Genomic DNA, 12,849 nt, shown 5'->3' with positions numbered 1-12,849 from the left:
CTTTTGCACCCTAAACTCAAACTATGCAAAGGACTGATTTCCGTCTCCATTAGTTCCTTGGCCTCTCCACTGAGGCTGCCAACAAAGCTGGCCATTACTGCCAAGCATAATGGAAGCTTTGTTAAGGGCTTTCACATTTTTATCATTTATGTCTGAATACTAGATTGTGTGGAGGCACTGCCAAGAGTTGCTTCCGATGTAGCGTATAGAAGAGAACTCCAAATAGCAGACACATTTATTTCCTGAATTGAGGTGACGTAATTTTCACTATGCTCTTTCTAAAGAGACAGATGCTTATCTGCTATCCTTTGCAGAAGTACAGGATGGTAGTTTAGTGAATAGCGAAAATGGAAGAAATGCTACTGAATAATATAATTACTACAAACTTTTTACTTGCCATTTGAATTTTGTGATGTGCTCCACGCAGCATCCCTGTGGTGCATTCTCCTACTGAGATGATAAATGACCTGAACTTTCTTCATGACTGGAAATTAATTTCTCACTGTAGTTCCAAACGCAAAGTGTAAGATACTTCTTGACTTCATTAAGCTGCTCATGTAACTGCAGAGACAATGTAGATTTGGTTTCATGTGGTACTGAATTACTGCTGTGAGAACACTATAACATTGTAATGCAGTGTTTAATTCCCCATAAAAGCATAGTCAATAAAAAATTAAGACTGAAGATAAAGCTAAACGAAAATTTGAGATAAGAACATGTCTGAAGATTGGGTCCAGATCCAGATTTGAATTTTGCAGCTTGGGACACATTTTTAGTTCAGCCAATACCTGAGCTACCAGTACATTAGTAAATGTAATGGAGTCCTTTATAACAGAACTCATAAAAGTTGCACTTCAGTGCCAATTCAGATGGGAAGCAGGACTATCTGGATACTGAAAAGGATGGTTTTGTGTATCAGATAGGGTGAGGTTTACTCCCCTTCTCAGATTCCTTTATACTGTGTAAAATGACCATAGCAGTGTAAAGGAGGCCCTGAAAGCAGAAGGCCCAGGCTGGGGAGGGTTCCCCAGCAAGAAACGGCAGAAAGCAACCATAGGTCCCCTTAGCGAATAATAATATAATGATTCCAAGCCGTGACGTAGCCCACAGGGCATCCCAGATATAGCTGCTGTTACATACAGTAACTTTAGGCTCCAAAGATGTGAAGCAGACCAGCATCGGGAGGGTGCAAAGTACTTAAAATCACTGTACTCCATCTCTCTGTGGACTGAGTTCAGAGCTGTTCCTGTAAGAACCTGGCTTTTTCACATACAAAGAGTAACTAGGCAAGAAAACTCCTTTGCAGATGCAGGCCCGGGTTGTGAGCGCTAACTGTGCCTGTTCACCTTTCCTACATCTACAGCTTGCCTTTTGATAATGCAGTTCAAGTGTTCATACTGCTGCATGAAATGCCCGCTGAGATTATACCAGCGGTGCCAGGAGTAAGATTACAATTATAAAACGACACCACGATTAAAAAAGAAATAAGAAATATCCTCTGTGCTAGCCTTAACCAAATGGCCCTTGTTTCATGGGGAAAACAGTTCAAGCACTTATCTGCATCTGAAAAATGGAAGATAAGAGGGAGTGATAAGCAAATTCCAACCCAATCATGTAGAGTCTGCAGCAGGGAATCTCTCAGCTGGAATCTCAGCTTTTGTTGTGACAAAGGCAGTGCAAGCTGTGTTTTGGCTACAGAGATGCCATAGGGCTTTAGTCTTTGCCTGACTATCACATTGGAAAATTTAAGACAGTTCAGTTAAAAGACTAATCAACAAATTAAAATTTACTGGAAATGTTTCATTTTCATTTGCCTTATGGCTTTGATGCATAATGGGGAAGCACAAGAAACTTCTGTTTGGGTTTTGTTTTATTTTGTTTTTGAGGGGGGCAGATCAGGGAGAGTGGATGTCCATAAAATAATTAACACAATAGGTTAAACGTCCTAGCATGCTTCTGAAATCACTGATTTTTCCCAATGGCTGATTTGAGTATTCAGTACAGAGAGGGAAGAATAGATGGGTAGAATAGCAGCAACAGGAGAAGATAAAAAATATTGTATTAAGGAGGCTCACTCTGTGTCAGTGTTGGCAGAAAGTTGGATGTCTTCTACTCTGGGTCACAGTTTAAAACCAAAGACCTTGTTTTTAGACTTTTTATTTTATGTTAAAATATGCCATACTGAATGTTGAGACTGGGTATACAAATTCCCTAGATGATTCGGGCCTTAACTACCTAGGAGGCCACCTTTTCTCACCGAAATGCCTAAGATCAGCTGATGCACTCAAGCACCATTCTTCAGACCTACATAACTAGAGATGGTTGGCAAAGTGTTTTTAATGTAGTGCCCCTAACTGTGAATGCTCCCCACCACTGTCCACCTAGTTTGGGAAGCAGATGCTCTGAACTTGGTGCATAGAAGTGTACTTTGATTTACCCCGAAGGAGGCAGGCCACTTTACACTTGTCTTTCTCCTCTGGGGTTCCTGCTAGACGAGAAGCCTGCTTTAGTTCACGAGTGGCATTCCATAAAAGTCTGCAGGTAGAGACTGGCTGTGGGATATCCTGATGTAGCAGCTCTCACCCTTCTTTTCCAGCCAGCACCTCTCATTTGTTGAACAGAATTAGCTTCCTACCACATGCTTTCCATGTTGGATTACTTCTTTTCCCACTGCAGACTTTCTCCCTTGAAGGTCCTTTGCCTAGATTTATACTGTCAGAAACCCCAGAGCTGCTAATGTTCAGGGCATCGTGTAAAGTCATCTCTGTGTTCAAGCCTCATCTTGAGAAGATGCTGCTGTTCAGGTTTATTTTTAACTTGTTGGGAGAAGTCTAATTAGTTAACTTTGGTAGACTTATCTGCTATGTATATTAAAAACACATGCTCAGAGACAACTCTGATGGACTTGCTGAATAATAGCAATAAATTACAATGGAAGTTCATGGTGGCATAGGAGCCAATCCAAGTCACTGAGAATATTTACGTTGCTTGTTGGATAAGAACCCATAACCTCAGACTGGAGATGAAGTTGAAAGGTAACTAGGAAATGAAGAGTAAGACAAATGGGAGGCCAACAGAGTCAGCATAAAACTGAATATTTCATATATGTATTTTGCATGTATGCATACATGTGGAATATCCATTCATTCTGTGTCAGTTTTGTACACAAAGATAGAACTAATCCAAGAGATTTCTATAACAATATTGCCCAATCAGTAAGCTGGGTCTGATCCACTGAAACACCACTTTTCTGAAAGGAATAGTATAGAAGAAGATCTTTGCATATCATCATGCTTTCGCTTCTAATGATCTCTGTGTGGGTGTATAAATATATATCTACATACACACAGTACACTGTAATTTAATATATGATTATTTGTTGGCCTTTCAACTAATAACCTGAATAACCCCTTGAATTAGAACTAGAATCTGGTCTCATTTCCACTGGTGTAAATCTGAAATAGCTCAGTTAAAGCCAATGACTTACTCAAAATTTATAACTGAAATTAGAATCTGGCTTTTGAAGTATAGTACAAAAAGTCAGTGTAATTTTTGATTAGTTATGCAAATATTTTAAACAATTGTAGGTCCTGCATAATTAAGCTTCTAAAATAAAAAGAATATATCACATTTCTCTTTACAATTGCAATGGAACCCCTAACTCTATGTATTGTGTTCCTCATTTCCCAAGTCTAAGGCAGCTTTTTGTTATACAGTGTGCACATGAACTGAATCGTCATTGTCCAGGAACAAATTTGGTCTCTTAGTATTATTTGGGAGAACAGCAGGAGTCCAGTCAGTTGGTATGAGCACAATAGCATACACAAGCTATTCCATTCTAGCTGTAGACATGTTAATTAATATTTTTGACACCCAGATTGATTGAGATAGCAATTAAAGAATAATTAAAATGTTTACTTCTGGTAGGAATGTCAATGAAGATGTGGAATATAGCAATTACCTATGACGGATTAGAGGAAGATGATGAGGTCTTTGAAGTAGTTCTGAACTCCCCTGTGAATGCAGTTCTTGGCACCAGGACAAAAGCTGTAGTGAAAATTCTGGACTCAAAAGGAGGTATTCTCTTTTGATCTTCATCTTTTAAAATATGAAGTAATCTTGGCTGACTAGCTACTTACTTTCAACAACAAATGTTAACAACACTTACCTTCAGATCAACATGCTTATTTTAAAAAGAAAAAAAAGAAAATGGGATTGACAATGGCAGACCTTTTATTCTCTCTCATAACTGTATTCTTCCTCTTAGGAAACACAGCATGAAGAAAGCAACAAGTACAAAAGAAAATAAACCCTTGGCAAGTGACAAATTGAGGGAAATAATCACTTTTCTTGATCTGCTGGCAGTGCTCCTACCAACACACCCCAATAGCCCGTTAGCCTTCTTGACAAGGGCACACTGTTCATTTATACCCAGCTTCTTGTCTACTGTAGTCCCCAGGTCCTTTTCAGTACAACCATTTAGCCAGTCAGTCTCCAGTCTATTGCAGTGCATGGGATTCTTTCATCCTAAGTGTAGGACTCTTCATTTGTCCTTGTTGAATCTCATCAGATTTCTTTTGGTCCAATCCTCCAATTGGTCTAGGTCCCTCTGGACCCTAAACCTACCTTCCAGCATATCTGCCTCTCGCCACAGCTTATTGTGTTCTGCAAACTTGCTGAGGTTGATATAGAGCCAGCCTTATGAATTCTAGTGCCCTGTGCAGCCTGCACAGGCCATGTCCCATCAGTTCAGGTGGCAGGTCCATGGGATGAAGGCTGCACTCAAGTCTGCAAGAGTATGGACTGTGTAGGGCAGGAACAGGACAGAGAAGCTTGTGGAGGAGCAGGAGAGGCCAGGAGGCTGGGCAGGGGAATGGGGCCACAGGTTCTGGGAGGCAGAGGAAGGATTGGGTTGCTGGGGCTGGGAGACAGAGCAGGGTGCAAATGACTGGAGGGCAGACGCATAGGGAACCAGGGGATTGGAACACCAGAGTTGGGGGTCAGTTGGAGCAGGAGGCTGGGGGATACAGCTGCTGGGGACTGGGTTGCTGGTACTGGGAGGCAGAGCAGGGGCTTTGGGGCTGTGGGATTGAGCCGCCAGGGCAGAGTAAGGGCTGAGGGTGCGGGGGAATAATTAGACCACAGGGGCTGGGAGGCAGAGCAGAGTCTCAGGCATTTCCCATAGCTGACGCTAGGCATCCAGCTTAGGGCACCACTAAATTTAATGGTGCCCTATGCAGCTGCATATTCTGTATATGACTAAGGATACTCCTGGGGTGCAGTGCATACCATCATCCAGATCATATTGAAGAAAACTGACCGCTGAGGCACTCCACTTGATACTGTCCACTAACTAGACATCAAACTGTTGATCACTACCCATTGAGCCCAAACATCTAGCCAGTTTTCTGTCTACTTATAGTCGAGTCATCCAAGCCATACTACTTTAACTTGCTAGCAAGAATACTGTGGGAAACCATATCAAAAGCTTTGTTAAAATGAAGGTATATGAAGTCACTGCTTTCCCCACATCCAAAGAGTGTTATCTCACCATAGAAGACAATTCAGTTGGCCAGGCATAACTTGCTCTTGATAAATCCATGTTAACTGTTCCTGATCATTTTCCTCTCCTCAAAATGTTTCAAAATAGATTCTTTGAAGATCTGTTCCATGACTTTTCCAGTTGTTCTACAATACTGTTGTATTTTTCCACTAATTAAAAAAGGTCATTATCTAGACAGCGAAATTCTTTGAAGATTGAAGAATACTCTCTGGTCACCTAGCAGAACAGTATGATGAGTAAAAATGAATTAGGGTTAGTTTTGAAAAGGTATTTTTTAAAGATTCAGGGTCTGATTTTCTTTTTAGTGACTCAGGTGACCAGAGGTCCCAATAGTAGATACTTTGTCTTATACCCGTCTCTCATCCCTGTCCTCCACATGCAAAAATGTCTTAGATTTTCACACGTGCTATCTGGTCACTCTACTGTTTACACTGATGTAAATTTAGATTACTCAGTTTAAGTTAGAGCTGAGAAGGAAATAGGACCACATCAAAGTGTGAAAAAGAAGGCATCTCTGACTGATTACTTACTACCCAAATGACCAGTAAAGCTGGCGCTTGGGACCAACTGGCTGCTGATAATTCATTGATAGGAAGGATACCTGCAATTTATAAGGCAGAGAAGAATAGGCAGGAGAGGGAGTGAGCTTTGTGAGAGAAATAGTTGAACAGCTGGGGATTGCTGCTGGAGACGAAATAACTGAGGAGCTGTTTGAGAAGGTGCGGAGCTCCTGATAGGACTCCTGAGGGAAGCAGCGTTGGGGAAGCTTTCTGAAGGTGTGGCCTGAAGAGCCACAGAGCCCATGTCCAAGAAGAGAAGTTGGAGAGCTCAAGGGACTCAAAAGGGAAAGGACTAGCCAGGCAGGGTTGATGGGCTATGTTGATGGACGGGAGCAGGGGGGAGTTGAAGAGAAAAGGGACTGTGAAAGAGATGAAACAGGCATCAGAAAGATGAGACAGCCCAGTGGGACACCTGAGAGACTGTATTTGGAGCTTCAAAATAGACAGACCTTCAGGAGAGGAGGGGGTTATACTTAATGGGAGACTAGGACAAAAGAGTCTGTGTTTAATCGTATTCTATGGACATTAGTGTGTGAAAGGCCCTACAGGGATTACTAATTATCTCCTGGGCAAAGGGTAACTGAGGCCAGCTGCTACAGAACCACATAAGGGTCAAAAGGGGATGCTGCAGAATAGGTATGCTCATTTATAGGGCAACAAAATTTTGTTTGGGATCAGAGAAAAACATTAGGGCATAAATATTGCTAGAATTGTTAATTATACGTGAAAATCTATTGACCAAATGTGTACCGTGAACAGGTGCCTCTTAGTGCATTTGATTTGCAGGGAGTTACTTTTATTTACTTTTGCTAAAATAGTTGTAATTGTTTTACTGACAGACAATACCATGTATGAATGGTTTTCCCTTATATAAACAAATCAGAGAAATGAGGACTAGTGAATAAATAGCAAATCAGCAACATCAAATGAAAAATCATCCAGGTTTTAATGACAAGCTGTTCGAGTGCCCTAGTCAATGTGACCAGCTCTCTGCTCATATAAAAAGAACTGACCATCTGCCATCTTGTATGCTTTCAGGTCAATGCAGCTCTTTCCATTCTTCTGGCCAAAACATGCACAACGTACTGGGGACAGACATTTTGTTTCCAGTTTCCTCAGCCTCTTCATTGCCCTCCAGTTCTGACACTGTTCACTTGGAAGGAATCCCACTGTCCTCTTCAAAGGAGCTGATGGTGCATAGAGGGGATGTGTTACAGGAATTCAGCTTGGTGAATCTGTCAAGGATGAGGCTTAGAGCAGTCAGAAATGGCAGAAGGGTGAGGCAGATCTATCATATAGTGATGGGATGGGAATATATATATTTTTTTAAAATATTGCTTTTATCTGAATTTACTTAAGAGGTTTTAAGAATACACTGATCTTCTACAGTCTGTGAAATTGAGGATTTGTCAATGTGAGAGAGACAGGTGGACTTAAGGAAGGAAATGTGTATCAAACAACAAATCAAATAATACAGATTCCAATAGGGAGATTCTCAGCTGAGGTAAAGCAGCAGAGCTCTGTTGAAATTACTAGGACTAGGTCAGTTTAGAGCAGGTAAGCATGTCATCATGAAGGTACCAAAAATAAACAAGGATAAATAAATTTATTTACCTAAAACAATAAATAAATTTACCTAAATTGAAGGGGTGGGAGGGAACCTGCAGACACCTTGCTAGGCAGATTTCATGTTCAGATTGTGATCTTTAACTGGTTAGGTAAACAGACCTTGACCACACTTTTGTGTGCTGAGCCTCGTTTACACTTGCAATTTAGATCGATAGAGCTATGGCTTGCAGTGGGTTGAAAATTCACTTGTGTATTGCAAATAGGGGAAACTGCTCCAGGCCTCACACTTTGGGGGGTCCCATAGGGAGGTAAGGCAAAAGTTGGTTGGTGCTGAGCACTCACCAGCAGCATTCCTAAAGAACCTCCTCCTTCCTCCCAGTGCCTACTGTCTGCTGTGGATCAGATATTGCGTGCCATCAGGAGGTGCTGGCGGGGAGGAGGAGGGCACAGAGGAACAAGGGCACAGCTCACTTCAGAGAGGGAGCAAAACTGGGAGGCGTGAGCATGGAGTCAAGGTGGGAAGAAGCAGTACAGGGTGGGTCCATGGGGAAGTGGCAGAGTAGGAAACACCTGGGTGGTGCTGGTGTGGGGAGGACTTCCCTTCACATTAGAAACTTGGTGCTTGGGTCCTGGGCCCTGCATCCCCCTAGGACAGGCCTGGCTATAGTTGTACCAATGTAACTCCCAGCGTGAACACAGTTTGGTAGATGGAATAATGTTTCCATGGGTTTAGCTAATGTTTCTAAGGGAGATGGAATGCCTCAGTGACAGAAAATTCTTATCCATTATGTTGTCTCTCCTATGGGATTATGCCATCAGAGCTAATGTGCACTAACTATGCTGCTGTAGTCCCTGTAATGTAGGACATGGCCTCAGGTTTAACTGCCCATTCAGATGATGTCTGCCTCCATTGTAGGGGAAAAAAATTAAAACCAGGAATAAAATCTGCAGTGTTTGCTAACCTAGATCATCTACCTTCGGCAACTCCAATAAGACTTTAATTTAAAGCTTCAGGTAGAAACCTATTTCTATGTTGTGTAGTTATGCCAAATTCACTTTTCTGTCTGGTCTTTTCAGGTTCATCCTTCATCTGTGTTAAGAAATGGCACCAATCTGGCTTTTAGAGTAAGAATGTTGTAATGTAGGCTGCTTATATGATTATTTCCTTATTGTGTCTTACCTTAGCTGCATGTACAATAACTTTAATAATTTGATGTAGTTAATACTGACTTCACTTTCTCACTGTCTTTTTTTTAATTTTGGGTCTCTTCCCCGTGATTGACAATAATTTGTGTTTGAAAATTCCTTTCCATTTTTGAGGAGAATTTTGAAGTTGCTTATGAGCAGTAATCCTCTGTGTTTTTGTTTGTTTGTCTTTGGTTACTTTAAACATCAAGTATCATGGGTTGGTGTCTCTCAAAGTTGAGGATGACACCTCATCAGCTAATGCAAACAAGGCAAATGAGTCAATAATTGATCAAGGTCAGACAAAGATAAACATGATCTCCTCCAGGAAGACAGTAGTTCCACAAGCTGATAAGGCAGACTTGATGTCTGAATCACACTCTATTCAACAGGTACAAAAACCTTTTGTTTCATAGTTTTCACCAAAGATTCTAACTCAAGTTGTTATCTGAGAGGATTTAATACCTTAGATCTCCAGTCCAACCACATCCCTGCCTCCACAATTTATGCTTCTGGTTCTTTAGACCCAGTACGTGGCTAAATTAACAACTCAATCAATTTAGTATTTGCATAACACAACAAGCACAGAGTGTGTGGGTGCTTTTGGGCTGCAGCACCCAGAGAAAAAAATACTGTGTGTTCAGCACCCCCTGCTAATCTCATGGGTCAGCACCTCCACCTGCCACAGATTCTACCAAGCAACTGCTCCTCCAAATTTCCTACCTGCCTTAGATCAGCTGTTCAGCAGCATGCAGGAGGCACTGGGGAGGGACGATAGGAGCAGGAACAGAAAGAGGCAGGGGAGGGGTGGAATGGTGATGGCCACAGGCAGAATAGGGGTGGGAAGAGCCCAGGGAGGGGACTTGGAGGAAGGGATGGAACGTGGGGGAGGCAGGGCCAGGGATGGAGTGGTTATTGAGCATCCCCAGGGTTCTGAGTAAGTTGGCACCTAAGCATTGCATAAACTCTTGAAGTAATAAATCTTTTGCTGTAATGTGCAAATAGCATTTCCTTTTTCAGGACCTCATCCTCTCATTTCCAAAGAGCTGCACTCCTGATTTAGCGGGGCTCTTGCATTTAGAAGAAAGCACCCAAAGCTTATTTCAGTGTGATGGAATTTCATGGAAGTTATGGACTTCAAAGAGCAAGGTAACTGTTGTCTACCTTTTGCGTGCATTTAATTTAAAGCTTCTCCAATGTGAAATTGTATAATCGTTTCCACAAGATTTTAGTTTATTGTAATAAAGATTTTGTTTTATTGATACATTCAGGCTACATTTTGGATGAGTAAAGGGAACGTTTCTTTGTGGTAAGTTTCAAGGAGGCTTAACAAAAAATGGTCAAAATACTATTTCTTGACATGACATTCTTCAATGTCTTAAGGTGCAGCAGCTTTGCCTCATCGTTAAGCCTCAGGAATGTGAGTCTGTCAGATGCATGCAACCCCAACAGACGTGTTGGTATGATGCAAATATCTGACATGAAGCATAAAGGGCTAATTCAATGTTGTTAGGGTTGCTCTGCTCTGCTCTGCTCTGCTCTGCTCTGCTCTGGTGGTGCAAAGCAGCCCTACGCCTGGCTACCTGGGCTTCCTTTGCAGGATCATTGAGTACTGCAATACTGGCTTACCATTCTATCCCCTTCCTGTCTACTAGAGGATGCAGTGTGGCTAGGGATCCATGCACCCAGCTTATTGCCAGCTGCCACTGTTTCATTGATCTCTTTCAGAATAGCTTATTCCAAAATAAGGCTGCTGTGTAAACATAACCTTTAGACTACAGCTACACTACAGTGACCTGTTGACAGAAGTCACTGTCGGAAGACAAGTGTCAGAGAGGTAGCCATGTTAGTCTGTATCGTCAAAAACAACAAGAAGTCCTGTGGCACCTTATAGACTAACAGAAATTTTGGAGCATAAGGTTTCATGGGCAAAGACCCACTTCGTCAGATGTCAGAAGACAAAACTTCTGTCAACAGAGAGCAGCGACACACAAAAATGGATTGAAAAAGCGATCCACTCTGTTGACAGATTGTGGCTGGACTGTCCGACCCTGTCTTGACAGAACAGCTGACCGGAAGCACAGAAGACAGGTTGCCCCATGACTCCAAAGCCCTGTCTGTTGACAGAAGGCCCCCAGATCATCCACACAGCTTTTTGTCTACAGATTCCATGGAGAAAGGCATTCTGCCTCATGGGAGAGAGGCAGAAGGCTGTCAACAAAACTGCCAACTTTTGTCAACGTACTGTCAACAAAACGCATTTTGTGTGTGGACACTCCGTGAATTTTGTCAGCAAAACCCCTCTATTGTAGATGTAGGCTTAGTGTGCAAAAGGTTTGACTGCTGTAGCTTTACATCCCCATATGCAATGCACTAATTCTTCATCTAGAAAGCCCTTAAAGCCATCCTTATGCATACCTCCTTATATTTACTCTGAGCATATCTCAGACACACCAGAAAATCAGGACCTAAATCCCTAAGGAAACTGGCTGGCTCCAATGGTCACTCCACACTGGCCTTTGTGAGATGGCAACTAATTCTATCTTGTATTGGTCATACAGTCTGAAATAGGTTGTAAACTCTTGGAACAAGGAGTATGTCATCATCTTTTTGCTTATGTCTATACTGCAGCTAAACATCCACCTCTGGCCAGCTGACCCAGCCTCATGAGTCTTGGATTATGGGAGATGTTTAATTGTAGAGTCAGTGTTTGGGCTTGGGCTGGAGCCCGTTCTAGGACCCAATGACTGTAGAACTCATCCAAAATGGAGCCTGAATGTATCAACTAAATTCGAAACCTCTGTTACAATAAACTAAAATACCTTGTGGAAAGGCCTATAGGGCTCTGCAAACCAGAATCAGCTGGCATGGGTCAGTGGTTAGGGTTAAATTGCAGTGTAGCAAACCCCTAATGCACAGTGCCTAGCACAGTGGAGCTCCTGGCTGCTTCTGTCATATATATTGGAAAAGATCCAATACAAATAATTGGAGGGTTGGATAGTATGCCTTACAGTGAGAGAAGTAAGGGGCTTAATATATTTAATTTATTGAAGAAAGGTTGAAAGCTCACTTGATCATAGGTTCTATGTACCCATACAGGGAATCAATATCAGAGGTCTCTTTAATTTAGCAAATACATACAGTCCAGTGGCTGCTAGTTGCAGTTAGACAATTTCAAACTGGGAATAAGGTGTAAATTTTATCAGTGAGGGCAATTAATCATTGGAACATTTTTTCCAGGGGTTGTGGTAGATTCCCAGTCACTTGAAGTCTTTAAATCAGTGTTGAATGCCTGTCTAAAATGTATGTGCAAGTTCATACAAGAATTACTAAGTGAGATACTATGGCCTATTGTTTGGGAGGTCAAAGTAAATGATCATAATGGTCCCTTCTTACCTTAAAACATAAACATCTTTGACTTTATTGAATGACAAAAGGGCAAGCCAGTGGTACCAGCTTGGGTTGCTACTGTTCTGATGTGCTTTGAAGTAGCAATACTGAAGCAGGAACTTACATATGTATTTTTAATATTAACTCCTCCACTGCATCATCTGTGCAACAGAATCATTGGCATTAGCAGCCTTTGCATAGCACATAGAAGTTAGCACTGGAGTTTCATTTTTCCAAGTATGGTACCAGGTATATTTAGCAACAGCTAAGTGGTCAAATTGCCACTAATATGTCCTGGGTTTAAAATTCACCTGGAGCTGTGCAGAGCAGAGCTCCATTATGTATTTTCAAACCTACAAGATACAAGAACACAGCCACAGCCTTGTAGCTTAAAGCCCCAAGTCCTCATTGCCACAGGCACCCTGAGCCCTGGCTAGCCCCACAAACCTAAAGCCCTGAGTCCTGAAGCACTGCAAAAGCCCCATGCCCTGGCACACCCTGAGGGGGTTAAGCTCTGAGCCATTGCACATCACATGGGGGTGAGGCCTGAAACATGTCATCTCCTATCCCACAGCTGAAGCC

General features: G+C 42.1%; 1 protein-coding gene across 8 annotated transcripts in view; it reads left to right on the top strand.

The window, feature by feature from the left end:
• Nucleotides 1–12,849, top strand: part of FREM1 (FRAS1 related extracellular matrix 1) — a 100,878-nt gene that overhangs the window by 71,830 nt on the left and 16,199 nt on the right. For 7 of the 8 annotated variants that reach the window (XR_012645657.1, XR_012645658.1, XM_074994913.1 and 4 more), the window contains 5 exons: nt 3,928–4,077; nt 7,162–7,400; nt 8,770–8,817; nt 9,090–9,269; nt 9,898–10,026. Coding sequence is in view for 6 of the 8 variants with exons in the window: in XM_074994913.1 (XP_074851014.1) it covers nt 3,928–4,077; nt 7,162–7,400; nt 8,770–8,817; nt 9,090–9,269; nt 9,898–10,026 (746 nt within the window). In the remaining 2 variants the exon portion in view is untranslated. The remainder of the gene's footprint in view (nt 1–3,927; nt 4,078–7,161; nt 7,401–8,769; nt 8,818–9,089; nt 9,270–9,897; nt 10,027–12,849) is intronic. The other variant, XM_074994916.1, reaches the window with a different exon arrangement.

The sequence above is a fragment of the Carettochelys insculpta genome, chromosome 5 (assembly GCF_033958435.1).
Source record: "Carettochelys insculpta isolate YL-2023 chromosome 5, ASM3395843v1, whole genome shotgun sequence".
NCBI classification, from domain to species: domain Eukaryota; kingdom Metazoa; phylum Chordata; order Testudines; family Carettochelyidae; genus Carettochelys; species Carettochelys insculpta.
The sequence above is the reverse complement of the archived record's forward strand: the minus strand, read 5'-3'. Positions and strand labels throughout refer to the sequence as shown.